Genomic DNA, 20,991 nt, shown 5'->3' with positions numbered 1-20,991 from the left:
ATCTAAATAAAACCTACTATTAATAACTAAATTATTCCTATTTAAAACTAAATACTTACCTGTAAAATAAACCCTAAGCTAGCTACAATATAACTAATAGTTACATTGTATCTAGCTTAGGTTTTATTTTTATTTTATAGGTAAGTTTGTATTTATTTGAACTAGGTAGAATAGTTACTAAATAGTTATTAACTATTTACTAACTACCTAGCTAAAATAAATACAAAAGTACCTGTAAAATAAAACCTAACCTAAGTTACAATAACACCTAACATTACACTACAATTAAATAAATTCCCTACATTAAATACAATTAAATAAATTAAATTAACTAAATTACAAAACCCCCCACTAAATTACAGAAAATAAAAACAAATTACAAGATCTTTAAACTAATTACACCTAATCTAATAGCCCTATCAAAATAAAAAAGCCACCCCAAAAAAAAAAAAAAAAAAACTAGCCTAAACTACCAATAGCCCTTAAAAGGGTCTTTTGCGGGGCATTGCCCCAAAGTAATCAGCTCTTTTACCTGTAAAAAAAAATACACACAACCACCCCAACAGTAAAATCCACTACCCACAAAACCAACCCCCCAAATAAAAATCTAACTAAAAACCCTAAGCTCCTCATTGCCCTGAAAAGGGCATTTGTATGGGCATTGCCCTTAAAAGGGCATTTAGCTCTATTGCAGGCCCAAACCCCTAATTGAAGAATAAAACCCACCCAATACACCCTTAAAAAAACCTAACACTAACCCCCTTAAAATTCACTTACCGGGAGAAGTCTTCATCCAAGCGGCAAGATGTCCTTAACGAATCTGGCAGAAGTGATCCTCCAGACGGGCAGAAGTAGTCCTCCAGATGGGCAGAAGTCTTCATCCAGATGGCATCTTCTATCTTCATCCTTCTGACATGGAGTGGCTCCATCTTCAAGACATCCAGCGTGGAGCATCCTCTTCCAACAACGTCTTCTTGTTTTATGTCCCTTGTGTCCCTTAGATTCCGATTGGCTGATAGAATTAGCCAATCGGAATTAAGGTAGAAAAATCCTATTGGCTGATGCAATCAGCCAATAGGATTGAGCTGGCATTCTATTGGCTGTTCCAATAAGCCAATAGAATTCAAGCTCAATCCTATTGGCTGATTGGATCAGCCAAAAGGATTGAAGTTCAATCCTATTGGCTGATTGCATCAGCCAATAGGATTTTTCTACCTTAATTCTGATTGGCTGATAGAATTCCGATTGATCAATCGAAATCTAAGGGACGCCATCTTGGATGACGTCACTTAAAGTGATATTCATTCAGCAAGAAGACGTTGTTGGAAGAGGATGCTCCGCGCCGGATGTCTTGAAGATGGAGCCGCTCCGCGTCGGAAGGATGAAGATAGAAGATGCCGTCAGGATGAAGACTTCTGCCCATCTGGAGGACCACTTCTGCCCATCTGGAGGACCACTTCTGCCGGATTCGTTGGGGACATCTTGCCGCTTGGATGAAGACTTCTCCCGGTAAGTGAATCTTCAGGGAATAGTGATAGGTTTTTTAAGGGTGTATCGGGTGGGTTTTATTTTTAGATTAGGGTTTTGGACAGCAATAGAGCTAAATGCCCCTTTAAGGGCAATGCCCATACAAATGCCCTTTTCAGGGCAATGGGGAGCTTAGGTTTTTTAGTTAGTAATTTATTTGGGGGGTTGGTTGTGTGGGTGGTGGGTTTTACTGTTGGGGTGGTTGTGTGTATTTTTTTTTTTACAGGTAAAAGAGCTGATTACTTTGGAGCAATGCCCGCAAAAGGCCCTTTTAAGGGCTATTGGTAGTTTAGTTTAGGTTAGGGGTTTTTTTTTATTATGGGGGGGCTTTTTTTATTTTGATAGGGCTATTAGATTAGGTGTAATTAGTTTAAAGATCTTGTAATTGTTTTTTTTATTTTCTGTAATTTAGTGGGGGGGTTTTGTAACTTAGTTAATTTAATTTATTTAATTGTATTTAATGTAGGGAATTTATTTAATTGTAGTGTAGTGTTAGGTGTTATTGTAACATACTGTAGGTTAGGTTTTATTTTACAGGTAAATTTGTATTTATTTTAGCTATGTAGTTATTAAATAGTTAATAACTATTTAGTAATTATTCTACCTAGTTAAAATAAATACAAACTTGCCTGTAAAATAAAAATAAACCCTAAACTAGATACAATGTAACTATTAGTTATATTGTAGCTATCTTAGGGTTTATTTTACAGGTAAGTATTTAGTTTTAAATAGGAATTATTTAGTTATTAATAATAATTTTATTTAGATTTATTTAAATTATATTTGTTAGGGGGTGTTAGGGTTAGACTTAGGTTTAGGGGTTAATACATTTAATATAGTGGTAGCGACGTTGGGGGCGGCAGATTAGGGGTTAATACATTTAATATAGTGGCGATGGTGTAGGGGCGGCAGATTAGGGGTTAATAACATTATGTAGGTGGCGGCGGTGTAGGGGCGGCAGATTAGGGGTTAATAAGTATAATGTAGGTGGTGGCGGTGTCGGGCGGTAGATTAGGGGTTAATAAGTATAATGTAGGTGGCGGCGGTGTCGGGCAGAAAATTAGGGGTTAATAAGTATAATGTAAGTGACGGTGGTATCGGGGGCGGCAGATTCGAGGTGTTTAGACTCGGGGTACATGTTAGGGTGTTGGGTGTTAATGTAAATTTTATTCTCCCATAGGAATCAATGGGATATCGGGCAGCAGAGAACATAAGCTTTCGCTGCTTTCAGACTCCCATTGATTCCTATGGAGGCGGCAAATTGAAAAGCAGGTACGCTGGGCTGGAATAGTGGCGAGCGTACCTGGTAGGTATTTGTTAACTAGCAAAAGTAGTTAGATAGTGCCAAATTTGCATTCGGAACATCTGTAGTGACGTAAGCATCGATCTGTGTCGGCCTGAGACCGGCGGATCATATGTTACGTCACAAAATTCTACTTTTGCCGGTCTGTAGGCTTTGATAAATAAGAAGAATCAGGTTCGCCACAAAAACGCTGTGGAATTCCAGCGTATTTGCGGTTGACGGCTTGATAAATAGGCCTCAATGTTGTACTGTGTTCTACGGATCAGCTTGCATTTTTTCCTCATATATTTTTTTATATTACCTGCAGGTGTGGACTGTGATTTGAGAGTCTTGTGGTGGCAATAATCCCTATTAGTCATTGATTTCCCCCTTGTATTGCGCTATTTTTTGTTTAATATGTACTATCGGAGACGTCCGATTTAAGTTGAATTTTTATTGTATTATTAAAATGTTATTTAATGTGTACTTTGTTGTTGCATTTACTTATTTGTTTGCAGCATTTTGCACTTTAGCTTCCTTCTAGATACTTTTGCTCCATATCTTTAGCCTTTGAGTGCTCCTAAATATATTTTCTTTGTTTTTCTTCAGTTCATGTCAATCATCACAACCATAGCATTAATAGTGAAAAAGACAATAGGAGAATCAGCTGTGTTAGTTAATGACAACGCTGTGATCTTTGGACCTTCAGACAGAAAGTAAATTTATGTGGTTATTAATGTGTTTGAACTTGTGATAATTACAGCTCCCGGGAGGAAGGCATTAAATTAAGAACCATAAAGAACAAATGGACAGGTAAAGAGCAGTGCTTCCTCTTATGTATTCAGAAGAATGTCATAAAAACTTAAAAACAAAGGTAAATAGATAAAGTCACTCAAAGCACAATGATATTGTGTAACAGAAATAATATTCAGCTAGATTACAAATGGTGAGCTAACTTGTGCGCATAAGTGATATCCGCTTTTTGTGTGCAACGGGAACAGTGCTCGTATTACAAGTTGAAAGTAAAGGTGTTTTTGCTCGTCGGGTTAGTGCATCTGACAACCTCACGTGCGTTATTAAAAAGTTGCATCAAGCACAACATAAAAACAAATAAAATTACAGTTACACTCATATGAACACTATCTGATAAAATGTATACTGTATGGTAAATGACAAGGTGTTTTTTCATCACTCAAACAACACTATAATATGTATATAATATGTATATATGTATAATATAATATGTATATATGTATAATATAATATGTATATAATATGTATATATGTATAATATAATATGAATATAATATGTATATATGTATAATTTAATATGTATATAATATGTATATATGTATAATATAATATGTATATAATATGTATATATGTATAATATAATATGTATATAATATGTATATATGTATAATATGTATATAATATGTATATATGTATAATTTAATATGTATATAATATGTATATATGTATAATATAATATGTATATAATATGTATATATGTATAATATAATATGTATATAATATGTATATATGTATAATATATATATAATATGTATATATGTATAATTTAATATGTATATAATATGTATATATGTATAATATAATATGTATATAATATGTATATATGTATAATTTAATATGTATATAATATGTATATATGTATAATATAATATGTATATACACAATCATTGGAGAATATACTTTTCAATCACCACTGACTTTGAGATTTAGGAATTAAAATGGATATGCAGCACTTGGATACAGCCCATATACAGCACCTGGACACTTTTATCTTATTATTGTTCTTTTGCATATATGTATTTTTTCAGAGTTTGCTAGCATATATTTTTAGATTTTTTTCACTTGGTCCAACCAAGACTATTATAGTACCTCATGTTTATATATTCTATTTGTTGAGAATCCTGATTCTTATTATTGCTTTTACTGTGTTTTAGAATTGTTCTGAATAAATCTATTTTCATTCTTGCACTTAGTTGTCGTTTATATCATTGTACACATTACTTTATTGTTACTATTAATCCATTCATTGAATATCACAGTTTGATAATGCAAAATGACCAGCTAATAGGCATTACACATCATATATATCCCGTAGTAGATGCTCTATTGCTTTTCTTAGCACTGCTCCCCATTCCTTGTTTTAATAACAAGATATTTGCCTGCAAAGGGCTATATTGTATATATACTGTTACATACATACTGTATACATGTCTATATACTGTATATGTATAGAAAGGGCTATATTGTATATATACACATACATATACATGCCTATATATATATATACACATATATATATATATATATATATATATATATATACATATATATATATATATATATATATATATATACATATATATACATATATATATATATATATATATATATATATATACATATATATACATATATATATATATATATATATATATATATATATATATATATATATATATATATATATATATATATATATATATATATATATATATATATAGAAAGGGCTATATTATATAAATACATACATATTTATTTATTTTATTTATTTATAAAATATTTTACCAGGAAGGATACATTGAGATTTCTCTCGTTTTCAAGTATGTCCTGGGTCCACAAGACATTGCATTGATAACATAGGGTACAATAAAATACAAAAAAACAATAATAATACACAATATATGAAAAAAAAAAAAAAAATAACATAGAACAGGTATTTAATCAACCATGACATACATATATATACATACATACTGTATACATGTCTATATACTGTATATCTATAGAAAGGGATATATTGTATATATACATACATACTGTATACAGGTCTATATACTGTATATGTATAGAAAGGGCTATATTGTATATATACATACATACTGTATACATGTCTATATACTGTATATCTATAGAAAGGGATATATTGTATATATACATACATACTGTATACATGTCTATATACTGTATATGTATAGAAAGGGCTATATTGTATATATACATACATATACATGTCTATATACTGTATATGTACAGAAAGGTCTATATTGTATATATACATACATACTGTATACATGTCTATATACTGTATATGTATAGAAAGGGCTATATTGTATAAATACATACATATACATGTCTATATACTGTATATGTATAGAAAGGGCTATATTGTATAAATACATACATATACATGTCTATATACTGTATATGTACAGAAAGGGCTATATTGTATACATACATATACATGTCTATATATATAAATATATATGTATAGAAATGGCTATATTATATAAATACATACATATGCAGGTCTATATACTGTATATGTATAGAAAGGGCTATATTGTATATATACATACATATACATGTCTATATACTGTATATGTATAGAAAGGGGGCTATATTGTATATATACATACATATGCATGTCTATATATTGCATATGTATAGAAAGGGGGCTATATTGTATATATACATACATATACATGTCTATATACTGCATATGTATAGAAAGGGCTATATTTTAGATATCAAAACATATACAGGTCTATATACTGTATATGTATAGAAAGGGCTATATTGTGTATATATATACATATACATGTCTATATACTGTATATGTATAGAAAGTGCTATATTGTATATATACATACATATACAGGTCTATATGCTGCATATGTATAGAAAGGGCTATATTGTATATATACATACATATACATGTATATATAATATGTATATATGTATATGTATAGAAATGGGGCTATATTATATAAATACATACATATACAGGTCTATATACTGTATATGTATAGAAAGGGCTATATTGTATATATACATACATATACATGTCTATATGCAAAAAGATTACACCGCAGTGGGAGTGTTAAATAGTACACCACCTGTAATTTACCCCATTGCTAGTAGTGTACAGAGAGAGTCTGTTTAATTAGATGTTTCTCTTTCTCTATATATACTTAGATGGATAAACCCTAAGACCTGTAATAATATATAAATACTACAACAATGTAACAAGGAATTATTACATTTAATGTATTTGCCCTGTTTCCTGCAGTCTATATACTGCATATGTATAGAAAGGGCTATATTGTAGATATCAAAACATATACAGGTCTATATACTGTATATGTATAGAAAGGGCTATATTGTGTATATATATACATATACATGTCTATATACTGTATATGTATAGAAAGTGCTATATTGTATATATACATACATATACAGGTCTATATGCTGTATATGTATAGAAAGGGCTATATTGTATATATACATACATATACATGTATATATATATATATATATATATATATATATATATATATATATATATATATATATATGTATGTATAGAAATGGGGCTATATTATATAAATACATACATATACAGGTCTATATACTGTATATGTATAGAAAGGGCTATATTGTATATATACATACATATACATGTCTATATGCAAAAAGATTACACCGCAGTGGGAGTGTTAAATAGTACACCACCTGTAATTTACCCCATTGCTAGTAGTGTACAGAGAGAGTCTGTTTAATTAGATGTTTCTCTTTCTCTATATATACTTAGATGGATAAACCCTAAGACCTGTAATAATATATAAATACTACAACAATGTAACAAGGAATTATTACATTTAATGTATTTGCCCTGTTTCCTGAGAGAGAAACAGACATTCCTATATGGGGACACTCATACTGTTTCTATGGCTTTGCAGTTTGCTGTAGAAATTCTAATATTTCCTACTTGCTTTTGTTAGTTAGTCAGTACATTTTGTTATGTTTTTAATATCTTCAGCTGTGTGACTATTTGAAAACAAAGTGGATCTTTTTTTGTCCTATACATGGTTTCTGCTCGCTTGCATTCTCTGTATAGATCTACTGTACAAGGAGCTACTGCATAATCGAGGGAGCTGAGAGATAGCATTCAATGGGAGTAGCAGTGAATATAAAGAACATGTAATTAATGCCCATTGTGTAAATTACTCTTCCTGTATAATAATAAACAAAATACTAGAAGTATACTATGTCCGTTAATAAATTGTGTCAGCACACAATATCTATAATTTAAAAAAAATATTATACTGTTCTTACCAGCTTTTTCAGCGTCTCTTCTTCCTTTATTACTTTCTTTATTACTGTATGTGGCTAAATCACTAATGCTTAATCATTATGCTATTATATAGTTAATAAGCTGCTTGTACTAACGTGAATTGGTAAAAAGTTGGAGAGGATGGTGTGGCCTGTAATTCTGGAAAGGCTGGTGAAGTCTGTAAAGCTGGAGAGAATGGTTAGTTTTGTGAAGCTGGAGAGGATGGTGAGGCTTATAAATCTGGAGAGGCTATTGATGCATCTAAAGCTGCAGAGGATGGTGAGGCATGTGAAGCTGGAGTGGATGCTGAGGTCTATGATTTTGGAGGGACTGGTAAGGCCTGTGAAGCTGGAGATGCTACTGAGGATTATGAATCTGGAGAAGCTGGTGGCTGAGGCTTGTGAAGCTGGAAAGATAGGTAAGGTGTATAATGCTGGAGAGACTGTAGAGGCCTATATGAAGCTGGGGAGACTGGTGAGGCCTGTGAATCTAGAGAGGATGGTCAGTGAAGCCTGTGAGGCTAGAGAGGCTATTGAGGATTATGAAGCTGGAAATACTGATGGGTGAGCCTTGTTAAGATGGAGAGACTAGTGAGGCTGACAAAGCTAGAGAGGCAAGTAAGGATATGAAGCTAGAGAAGCTGGTGCGTGAACCTATTGAAGCTGGAGAGAATGGTGAAGCTTATGAAACTAGAGAGGCTACTGAAGATTATGAAGCTGCAGAAGCTAGTGTGTGAGCCTTGTGAAGCTCGAGAGACTGGGAAGGTTTATGAAGCTAGAAAGGCAAGTGAGGATCATAAAGAAGAAGTTAGTGGTGAGGCTTATAAAGCTGGAGAGACTGGGGAGGTTTATGAAGCTAGAGAAGCTAGTTAGGATCATGAAGAAGAAGCTAGTGGGTGAGCCTTGTTAAGCTAGAAAAGCTAGTGATGCTTATGAAGCATGAGAAACTGGTGTGAGCCTTGTGAAGCTTGAGAGGATGGTGAGGCTGGTGGTGCCTATGAAGCTAGAGAGGCTGGTGAGGATTATGAGGTGGGAGAAGCTGGTTGGTGAGCCTTGTGAAGCTGGAAAGGATGGTGAGGCTGGTGGTGCCTGTGAAGCTGGAGAGGATGGTGAGGATTATGAAGCATAATAAACTGGTTTGAGTCTTGTGAAGCTGGAGAGGATGGTGAGGCTGATGAAGCATAATAAACTGGTTTGAGCCTTGTGAAACTGGAGAGGATGGTGAGGCTGGTGGTGCCTGTGAAGCTGGAGAGGATGGTGAGGATTATGAAGCATAATAAACTGGTTTGAGACTTGTGAAGCTGGAGAGGATGGTAAAGGTTATGAAGGATCAGAAACTGGTGAGCCTTGTGAAGCTGGAGAGGCTGGTGAGGCTTAGGAAGCTGGATAGGCTGGTGAGACTTGTGAGGCTGGAGAGGCTGATGAGGCATATGACGCTGCAGAGTCTGGTGAGGCTTATGAAGCTGGAGAGTCTGGTGAGGCTTATGAAGCTGGAGAGTCTGGTGATGCTTATGAAGCTGGAGAGGATGGTAAGGTTGGTGGTACCTGTGAAGCTAGAGAGGCTGGTGAGGATTATGAGATGGGAGAAGCTGGTTGCTAAAGCTTGTGAAGCTGAAGAGGCCGGTGAAGCTTATGAAGCTGGTGAGGCTTATGAAGGTGGAGAGGCTTATGAAGGTGGAGAGGCTGGTGAAGCTTAGGAAGCTGGAGAGGCTGATGAGGCATATGAAGCTGGAGAGTCTGGTGAGGCTTATGAAGCTGTAGAGTCTGGTGAGGCTTAGAAAGCTGGAGAGTCTGGTGAGGCTTAGAAAGCTGGAGAGGCTGGTGAGGCTTATGAAGCTGGAGAGTCTGGTGAGGCTTATGAAGCTGGAGAGGCTGGTGAGGCTTATGAAGCTGGAGAGCCTGGTGAGGCTTAGGATGCTGGGGAGGCTTAGGAAGCTGGATAGGCTGATTAGGCTTATGAAACTGGAGAAGCTGGTTGCTAAAGCTTGTGAAGCTGAAGAGGCCGGTGAGGCTTATGGAGCTGGAGAGTCTGGTGAGGCTTAGAAAGCTTGAGAGTCTGGTGAGGCTTAGAAAGCTGGAAAGGCTGGTGAGGCTTATGAAGCTGGAGAGTCTGGTGAGGCTTATGAAGCTGGAGAGGCTGGTGAGGCTTATGAAGCTGGAGAGGCTGGTGAGGCTTAGAAATCTGGAGAGTCTGGTGAGGCTTAGAAAGCTGGAGAGGCTGGTGAGGCTTATGAAGCTGGAGAGGCTGTTGAGACTTATGAAGCTGGAGAGTCTGGTGAGGCTTAGGAAGCTGGAGAGGCTGGTGAGGCTTAGGAAGCTGGAGAGTCTGGTGAGGCTTAGGAAGCTGGAGAGGCTGGTGAGGCTTAGGAAGCTGGAGAGGCTGGTGAGGCTTAGGAAGATGGAGAGTCTTGTGAGGCTTAGGATGCTGGGGAGGCTTAGGAAGCTGGAGTGGCTGATGAGGCTTATGAAATTGGAGAGGCTGGTGAGGCTTAGGAAGCTGAGGAGGCTGGGGAGACCGGTGAAGCCTGGGAAGCTAGAGAGGATAGTAGTGAAGCTGGAAACAGTGATAGATTTGGACTCTGTCCCCTTTATTTTCTGTATAGTATATGCAAAAAAATATTTTTCTTTCTCACTTATTAGGATGAACCATTTAGTTATTGTTGCATCTACTAATGGTTTTTTTTTTTTAATTCTCCATTACATTAAATTTTACATTTTTATTCCCTGAATCTATTTTGTTGTTTTACTTCTATCCTCAATCAGTTAATTCTATTTGGTCATTGTCCTGTTTAGTTTCATTTAATTCACTCCCATCACACTTTATTCTTATTTTGCACTCTTACGCATTTCTATTTTATTAGAATATATTCTTAGCTATTTTTCCTAACCTCATATTAAATAACTGTATCTATAGTCCTTCATCTATTTAGGGCTAGATTACTAGTGGTGCACGCAAAGATCGCCAGAAGTAAACTTTTAATGTGGGCGGTTTAGCGTGCGTATTACAAGTTTAAAGTAAATGGTTTGCGTGCAAGCCAAACCTGACGGCAGGACTTTGGATATTGAAACCTCATTAACTTCTTCTCCACATAGACTTTAATGGAGCACACTGACCCAACACAGCATTAGACCAAGTGCACTAAAACTGAAGGTAGTTATGCATATTTTGCATTCCAATATTCTTCACATAGAAGAAAATGTTCTTTTTATTTTTTATATATATATGAGATATCCATACCTATATATGTATATGAATATGTACAGGTATAGAGATATACAGATATATACATATTTGAAAAAGGACATTAAAGGGACAGTAAACGTAGGATTTTTTTATATCATTTTAGTAAATGCCTAAAGTAACTATGACAGTATAGCATTATTTCATTTAAAAATACAATTTAAAACATACAGATAACAGACCGCTAATCATACATTTAGGGAGGTAAATGCCTAAAGTAACTATGACAGTATAGCATTATTTCATTTAAAAATACAATTTAAAACATACAGAAAACAGACCGCTAATCACACATTTAGGGAGGTAACACCGGCCGACCATACTACTATGGCTAGATATTTTTTTTACATGCTGCTTAACTCTTTCCAATCCCCTGTATATCGATCGCGCAGCTCCTTGAGTTTTAGGGGTGCATGTTCTTTGATTGACAGGGAGTGCAGTAGATGTTCTGCGCATGCGCATTATCATACTACACAGGAACTGTAGTGTTTTAAGGCAGTCAAATTCACAGTTCATGACACTGATTAGCATTGTACTTTCAAGGCTGCAGAATAGCTAATCAACAATATTATTTGTTATTCTAATTGTATACATCCTATTATGGAAGTTAAATTTATTGGCAATATAAAATTATTTTTATTATTATTATTATTATCATTTACTTGTATAGCGCCGTCAGATTCCGTAGCGCTGGGTACAATGATAGGGGTATACAGTCAGTGACAAGGATTTGTGATAAAATACAAAACATAACAAAACTAAACAAATCTAGTACAGGAGGAAGAGGGCCCTGCTCTGTAGAGCTCACAGTCTACAGGTTTAGGGTGCAGAGACATAATGTTGGGGTAGCTTGTCACATCCCAGTTGTAGTTGCAGCAGTGAGTCAGGCAGTTCATGTATTATTTTGGTTCGGATGAGGGATGGAGGAGAGATGGTAAGCCTCTCTGAATAGGTGAGTTTTCAAGGAGCGTCTGAAGCTATACAAGGTAGGAGACAGTCTTATGGTAGCGGGGTAGAGAGTTCCAAAGGACAGGAGCAGCATGTGAGAAGTATTGAAGACGGGAGTGGGAAGTAGAGATAACAGGAGTGGAGAGACATAAATCAGAGGTTGATCGAAGAGGACGGGATGGGGAATATTTCACGATGAGAGAGGAAATATAGTTGGGGTATAGACTGTTGAGTGCTTTGTAAGTTAGGGTTAATACTGTATTCTGGAGTGTATGGGGAACCAGTGTAGAAACTGGTAGAGCGGAGCAGCTGATTTAGATAAGCCACTTAGGTGGATGAGTCTAGCAGAAGCATTCATAATACATTGGAGAGAGGAGAGGCTGTGTTTTGAAAGGCCATTTAAAAGTTGATTGCAAAATCAATGCGTGACAAAATGAAGGAATGAATTAATATTTTTTGTAGCTTTTTGAGTAAGGAAGGGACAAATTCTGGAAATGTTGTGTAGACGTGAATGGCAGGATTTGGTAAGCGATTGTATATGTGGGTTGAATGTGAGTTCTGAGTCAAGTGTGATCCCAAGACAGTGGACCTTGGGTGAGGTGTTGAGAATAGAGTCTCCAACCGTCAGAGAAATGTCAGGTGTTGGATGTCTCGAAGAGGGGGGAATAAGAAGTAGCTCAGTTTTGGACAGATTGAGTTGAAGGTATTTTGAAGATGTACAAGAGGAAATTGCAGAGAGGCATTTGGAAATCTGGTTGAGTAAAGAGGAAGAGATATCAAGAGAGGAAAGATAGATTTGGGAATAAGCAGCATATAAGTGCTTATCCCTTAAAATTACTATGAGCAATAAACTTCAGTACATAAAAAACAAACTAACGGCTAGATTACGAGTCTTGCGTTAGCCTTAAAAAGAAGCGTTAAGGGGTCCTAACACTGCTTTTTAACACCCGCTGGTATTACGAGTCAGGCAGGAAAGGGTGTACCGCTAACGTTTTTTCCCACGATTTTAGCATACCGCAAATCCCCTTACGTCAATTGCGTATCCTGTCTTTTTAATGGGATTTGCCTAACGCCGTGACATAAAGCTCTTAACTAAAGGGCTACAAAGTACACTAACACCCATAAACTACCTATTAACCACTAAACCGAGCCCCCCCCCACATCGCAAACACTATAATACAATTATTTAACCCCTAATTTGCCGACCGGACATCGCCACACTTTAATAAATGTATTAACCCCTAAACCGCCGCACTCCCACATCGCAAACACTAGTTAAAATGCATTAACCCCTAACCTGCCGTCCCTAACATCGTCGACACCTACCTACATTTATTAACCCCTAATCTGCCGTCCTAAGTCTAACACTAACCCTAACACCCCCTAACGTAAATATAATTTAAATAAAACTAAATACATTTACTACTATTAAATAAACTAATCCTATTTAAAACTAAATACTTACCTATGAAATAAACCCTAAGCTAGCTACAATATAACTAATAGGGTTTATATTTATTTTACAGGCAACTTTGTATTTATTTGCACTAGGTACAATAGATTTTAAATAGTTATTAACTATTTAATAACTACCTAGCTAAAATAAGTACAACATTACCTGTAAAATAAATGCTAACCTAAGTTACAATTACACCTAACACTACACTATAATTAAACTAATTACCTAAACTACCTACAATTAATTACAATTAAATTAAATAAACTAAAATACGGAGAAAACCCCCCACTAAATTACAGGGAAAAAAAAGAATTACAAGCATTTTAAACTAATTACACCTAATCTAATCCCCCTAATAAAATAAAAAAAGCCCCCCAAAATAATAAAATTCCCTACCCTATACTACATTACGAATAGCCCTTAAAAGGGCCTTTTGAGGGGCATTGCCCCAAAGTAATCAGCTCTTTTACCTGTAAAAAAAAATACAATACACCCCCCAACATTAAAACTCACCACCCACACACCCAACCCTACTCTAAAACCCACCCAATCCCCCCTTAAAAAAAAACCTAACACTACCCCCTTGAAGATCACCCTACCTTGAGCCGTCTTCACCCAGCCGGGCACAAGTGGACCTCCAGAGGGGCAGAAGTCTTCATCCGATCCGGGCAGAAAAGGACCTCCACATCGGCAGAACTCTTCATCCAGGCGGCATCTTCTATCTTCTTCCATCCGGAGCAGAGCGGGTCCATCTTGAAGACATCCGACGCGGAGCATCCTCTTCCTTCTTGATCCGACGACTGAATGAAGGTTCCTTTAAGTGACGTCATCCAAGATGGCGTCCCTTCAATTCCGATTGGCTGATAGAATCCTATCAGCCAATCGGAATTAAGGTAGGAAAAATCCTATTGGCTGATGCAATCAGCCAATAGGATTGACCTCGCATTCTATTGGCTGATTGGAACAGCCAATAGAATGCAAGCTCAATCCTATTGGCTGATTGCATCAGCCAATCTGATTGAACTTCAATCCTATTGGCTGCTATGGCCGGTAGGTGTGGGCCTTTCGTTTTTTTGTGTATGCATGTATATACAGAGGCGTAACTAGAAGCCTCAGGGCCCCAATGCAAGAATCCATGAAGGGCCCCCCCAACTTGCAATATATATATATATATATATATATATATATATATATATATATATATATATGCTATATTATAATAAAAAAAAAATATATTATATTATTTATCCCTCTTTAAAAAAAAAGAAAGAAAAGAAAACATTTTTCTCTTTATTTTTAAAAAGAGTTCATTCACTATGATATAAATAAAAAATGGAACTGTCCTAATTTTGTACCCAAGAGACAAACACACATACATATATATATATATATATATATATATATATATATATATATACATAAACACACACACACACATGTACACCCAAAGACATACACACATACTCACACAAGCACACACACACACACACACACATGTACACCCAAAGACATACATATATACTCACACAAGCACACACACTCACACATGCGCACACACGCACTTACTCATACATTCATACATTCACACACACACACACAGACACACATGCACAGAAAAAAAACACATATACATACACAAGTATACCTAACATACTAAAATGATGAGGAATTTATAACACATGCAAGCAGGTATGCAAAAAACAAAATGGCATAAAAATAGACATAAGTGCAGTAATATAAATAGTGGGAAATAATGAACATAACTTTATTATAAATGTATCCTTGTATTGTAAATAATAATATACTTTAAAAAAAATAAAAAGGTTTGCATGAGCTTTATCTATGCTGGCGAGATTTAGTACCAACAATTATTAGTTGCCCATTATAGAATAAAATTGAAGACCTGTTTTGTTAGCCCTACATAAGCATTAATGACATTGAGTAAAATCCTTTTGTAAGTAAATAAGAGCGACATACAAACAGGTATAACTTTATTGGATACAACTGAAAGCTTTCAGGACACTGAGGTCCCTTCCTTAGGCATTCTAATAAGGCCTGACAAGGGACCTTTGTGTCCTGAAAGCTTTTAGTTGTATCCCCTATTAGCTATTAAACGTGTCACCTGTTTGCCGCTCTTATGTCTATCTTCTACCCCCACAAACAATTTTGTCACACTTTAAGCCATTCCACCAGTCTACATATTAACCCCATATAACCCGTGTGGTGCCAAGCAGATTTTCTCCCTCCCAGCCAGCGCACGCATAACATGACACAGTGTCACGGCCCCCCTGTGACCAATGGCCCCCGCGCCCCCCCCCCTCAGCCTGAGCTTACCGTGGCTGCCACTAGAGATGTCTCTCTTGTCTCTCCATAGCTTCTAACTCACTAAGTCACTTCTGCCGCCACCGCCACACTAGCAGACTCAACGACGACTCCTACTGACTGCACGTGCAGCCACAAGATGATTCAAATACACGTGCAGCCAGTCAGGAGGGAGGGGAGAGGCAAACTCTCTAGCCTATGCGCGGCAGGCCAAAATGGAAAGTTCCCGGGGCAGCTGGCGGCAGGTCACACAAACATAAAATAAAGAAGACAGTGTGTGTGACTGTGTAAAATTGTGCTGCAGTGCTTGCCCTGGAAATTACAATCAAGTTTTATTTGGTTGGAAATTAAAATAGTAATTACATTTTTTTTTTATATAACCTGAAGTTTTGGGCCCCCCTGTGAGAGGGACCTGATGGGCCCGGTCGCAATGGCGTCCCTCGCATCACTGCTAGTTACGCCCCTGTGTATATACATATATACACATGTATACATTATACATATATATATACATATATACACATACATGCATACATTCATGCACACGCTTATTTAGACATATATATATATATATATATATATATATATAAATCCTATATTATAAAAGGCCAGGTATGTTTGTCCGATGCAGTCATGCGCAGTACTGCAGCACGAGACAAACATACCTGGCCTGGCCGTAAGGAAGGATCTGTCAAGGCCGTGAGGATTAGACAGCGGAGAGGGTGGGCGGTTGGCGGACATGACAGGGGGGTGACTGGAAGGGATCAGGTGTGGTGGGGGTGTGGCCAGATGGGAGCGGGTGTGACGGGGGGGTGTCCAGGTGGGTGGAATCTTTGCACTGCAGTATATGTATGTGAGTCATTTTTTTATCAGAATATCATATGAATGTAACACTTTATTTTAATGTATTTATGTTGTGTTTGGTGAACATTTATTTTTAGTTCAATCCGTCTACACAAGGTATTCCGTCTAGCAAACCCAACGGGCACCAATTTAGATTGCGCTCGTCGGTGCGGGATACTTGTAATACGCTCACAAATTATGATAGTTACGATATTGCAATATCGGGCCCATGCTAACGTTAGCATACCACTTGTAATCTAGCCCTAACCGTTTTCATAAATGTGCTGCTTTTTCACATTGAGTTAAAAATTATGTGATATTTACAAATACTAACCATGCCTATCAGGAACCATTCATTCAAATATATCAGAATATAGCATTTTAATTGAGTGTTTTGCTTCTTTTTCCAAACCTTTAAGTACTTGACAGAGCTGATATCATAGTGTATATGCCAGTCCAACTACTGAATAGTGAGATAAAAGTGTACTTTACCAACTCTCTGCATAAGACCCAGACTCCCTATAGTATAGTGGTAAAGTGATGAGTCTTGAAGGTAAGCCAGTCACACAGATGCCAAAACCAGAACAAGGTCTGACAATGACAAGAACAGAAATAATGTGCAGGAGAATAGTCAAAAACTAGCAGATCAGGAATGAATGAATCAGAAAATCTAATACCCGTGTATTACAACAAATCAAATAAAGAAGACATGTCATAAATTCTTATTAAGGCAGAAACTGTAATGTGCAGATAAAGATAGATATATATGGCTGTGGAAAACATGCTAAGGCGTAACCAGATGTGACAAGAACTATTTCACTTTAAGAGTTGACATGAAAGATTTGACTGTGAGACACTTCAAATGACTTATCAATGACACAGTGACATATTGTGCTGTAAAGCCACAAAGACACAATGCTTAATTGTGCCATAATGCCACAATGACACATTGCCAGCCTGTGAAACATGGGGGTGGACCTTTTATGATCAGGTGATGCATCACAGCCAATCGTTTGAGGAAGTGGTCAAGATAAATGGACTAATGAATGTTGTAGATAGTATAAAAAATTATATTTTAATCTGATAATTACGCAGCCATTGACTGTTTTATGTGGTAGAGGTTATTCTCTCTCAATCTTTAATCCAGCATCCCCAATTCTCAAATCAATCCTTTTTTAACATATATTTTCCAAGAAAAATGGAATCTATAAATGGGCTTAAAATATGGATTTAGGAACAATGTACCTTTTTGTTTAATTCAATGTTATATAGTGTTTTTTTAACAAATTTGCATCTTTATTTGAATGAAAAATGTAATTAATTCTATTTCATAAATAATATTTGACCATGAAGTTTAGTGTTTATAGTTTTATTTGCTAAATAAAAAAATAGTGCAATATAGTAGAATAAATATCTAAATCTTCTTAAATAGTTAAATAAATGCATATATTGTTTTTCAGAATAATTGCTTAGATTTAGTAATACTTAAATGTAGAAATATTTATCATGATAATTTGATATCAAATGTAAATATTTAAATTACAATTGAATTATCATCTCTTTGATCACGCAGGACATGCATGTGATTAGCACAGATGAAAACCAGGTGTTTGTAGCTATTCAAGAATGGAACCAGAATGAGACATATAACTTGTACATATCGGACACAAAAGGAATTTTTTTCACTTTAGCCCTAGAGAATGTAAAAAGCAGCAGAGGACCGGAGGAAAATGTCATGATAGACCTCTACGAGGTAAGTAATGATGGCACCACTTGCATACACGTGTATTGAGATAAATATATTACCTTTTGACCTAATATGAATACACTGGATTATATTTTACAATGTACAAAATCACCCCTTGGTTCTTATGAGGTTTTACTGTTAAATTGTATTTTATTTACTTAGATTTACATAGATCCGTAACAAACACCAAAAACAATTTAATTCACAAAATGTTTCCATAGATATTTATTTATAATTTTAATGACCGCCCTAAGAAAGTTATTACCCTTCAATAATATTTATTACAAGAATGTATTTATTTTGTAGACTGTATTAATTATTTCTACAAATAAAACATGCAGTATTATTAGTAGTAGTAAGCAGAGAGGGGCTGCAGAGGATAAAGTGTGGGTGAGCTGCATAAGTCTGGTGGGTACTAATGCTTTGGCTGGTAGGCTTTTTATAAAGGAGATGCACTCATACCGAAAGACTAGAGTACATGAGTTTGTATCTTGAGTATTGTTGTCAAAAGAGGTGGAGATTTTTATGCAAACAGGAGACAATAGCACTGATTAATCTCGAAGTGCGTGTAGGAGGGAGAGAGAGAGAGATTTTGTATCTAAAATAGCTGGTTGTGCTTATTCAACCCTCACAGCCATAATTAGCATTTCAATACCGAACATAGATAACATTAGCAGGTATTCCTTACTTGCAGGCTCAGCCCATTGTTATGGGTATATCCTGGAGAACAACTAGTGATGGTGTTAAGGAACATAACCATAAATTTCAAATGCAAAAATAAACATTAAGGGGCCGAATTATCAAGCTTGATGCTCCTGTTTCCACTTGTGCCTTCAGGCTCGCCGGAAACAGAAGTTATGAATCAGCAGTCTAAAGACCGCTGCTCCATACCTTGTCCGCCTGCTCTGAGGCAGCGGACAGAAATCAACCTGATAGAATACGATCGGGTTGATTGACACCCCCTGCTAGTGGACGATTGGCCGCGAATCTGCAGGGGGCGGCATTGCACAAGCACTTCACAAGAACTGCTTGTGCAATGATAAATGCCGACAGCTGGCACTATGATAAATTGGCCCCCAAGTATCAACCCCCCATACATGTACTATAGTGGGTAAAACAAGTCATTTGGAACACATTAAGGGCTAGATTACAATTAAAACACTAATTTATCACATGGTAGCAATTTAGTGCTCAAAAAATTAACCAGAGGTCAGACCTCTGGTTAATTTTTTTAATGTCCCCCAATTGCCCCTAAAATAAAAAGAAATTAGCTTTTTCTCACACATGAACTAATGCCATCTAGTTGTGAAAAAATCTCAAAATGAACTTAGATAAGAGGCGGCCTAAGGGCTAAGAAATTAGCATATGAGCCTACCTAGGTTTAGCTTTTAACAAAGAATATCAAAAGAACAAAGCAAAATTGGTGACAAAAGTAAATTGGAATTTTTTTTTTAAATTACTCTTTGAATCATGAAAGTTTATTTTTTACTAGCTTGTCCCTTTAAGTATTATGTCAAAATCCATATTGCAGAGGGTCAAGCAGAAAGAAAGCTAAACAAATTGTTATTAACTCCATATTTAAGTACTTTAGAGACAAAATGAAGTTAAGTGGTAGTTAGAGTTTCATCAAAGGAAGGGATTTTAAGTATATTTGTAAAACAACTTGCCATAGGTAGATTCCCTGTAAATACATTTGTAAAACCACTTGCCATAGGTAGATTCCCTGTAAATACATTTGTAAAGCCACTTGCCATTGGTAGATTCCCTGTAAATACATTTGTAAAGCCACTTGTCATAGGTAGATTTCCTGTAAATACATTTGTAAAGCCACTTGCCATTGGTAGATTCCCTGTAAATACATTTGCAAAGCCACTTGCCATAGGTAGATTCCCTGTAAATACATTTGTAAAGCCACTTGCCATAGGTAGATTCCCTGTAAATACATTTGTAAAGCCACTTGCCATTGGTAGATTCCCTGTAAATACATTTGCAAAGCCACTTGCCATAGGTAGATTCCCTGTAAATACATTTGTAAAGCCACTTGCCATTGGTAGATTCCCTGTAAATACATTTGTAAAGCCACTTGTCATAGGTAGATTTCCTGTAAATACATTTGTAAAGCCACTTGCCATTGGTAGATTCCCTGTAAATACATTTGCAAAGCCACTTGCCATAGGTAGATTCCCTGTAAATACATTTGTAAAGCCACTTGCCATAGGTAGATTCCCTGTAAATATATTTGTAAAGCCACTTGCCATAGGTAGATTCCCTGTAAATACATTTGTAAAGCCACTTGCCATAGGTAGATTCCCTGTAAATACATTTGTAGAGCCACTTGCCATAGGTAGATTCCCTGTAAATACATTTGTAAAGCCACTTGTCATAGGTAGATTCCCTGTACATACATTTGTAAAGCCACTTGCTATAGGTAGATTCCCTGTAAATACATTTGTAAAGCCACTTGCCATAGGTAG

General features: G+C 36.0%; 1 protein-coding gene across 1 annotated transcript in view; it reads left to right on the top strand.

Annotated features, from left to right (window-relative positions):
- The window catches only part of LOC128640533 (VPS10 domain-containing receptor SorCS1-like), a 1,407,808-nt gene that overhangs the window by 885,677 nt on the left and 501,140 nt on the right, over positions 1-20,991 (top strand). The window contains 1 exon segment of the mRNA XM_053693005.1: positions 18,344-18,523. Coding sequence (XP_053548980.1) covers positions 18,344-18,523 — 180 coding nt within the window.

Source organism: Bombina bombina, chromosome 9 (genome assembly GCF_027579735.1).
Source record: "Bombina bombina isolate aBomBom1 chromosome 9, aBomBom1.pri, whole genome shotgun sequence".
In the NCBI taxonomy this organism is placed as follows: Eukaryota; Metazoa; Chordata; class Amphibia; order Anura; family Bombinatoridae; genus Bombina; species Bombina bombina.
This window is presented reverse-complemented; position numbering and strand designations above follow the sequence as displayed.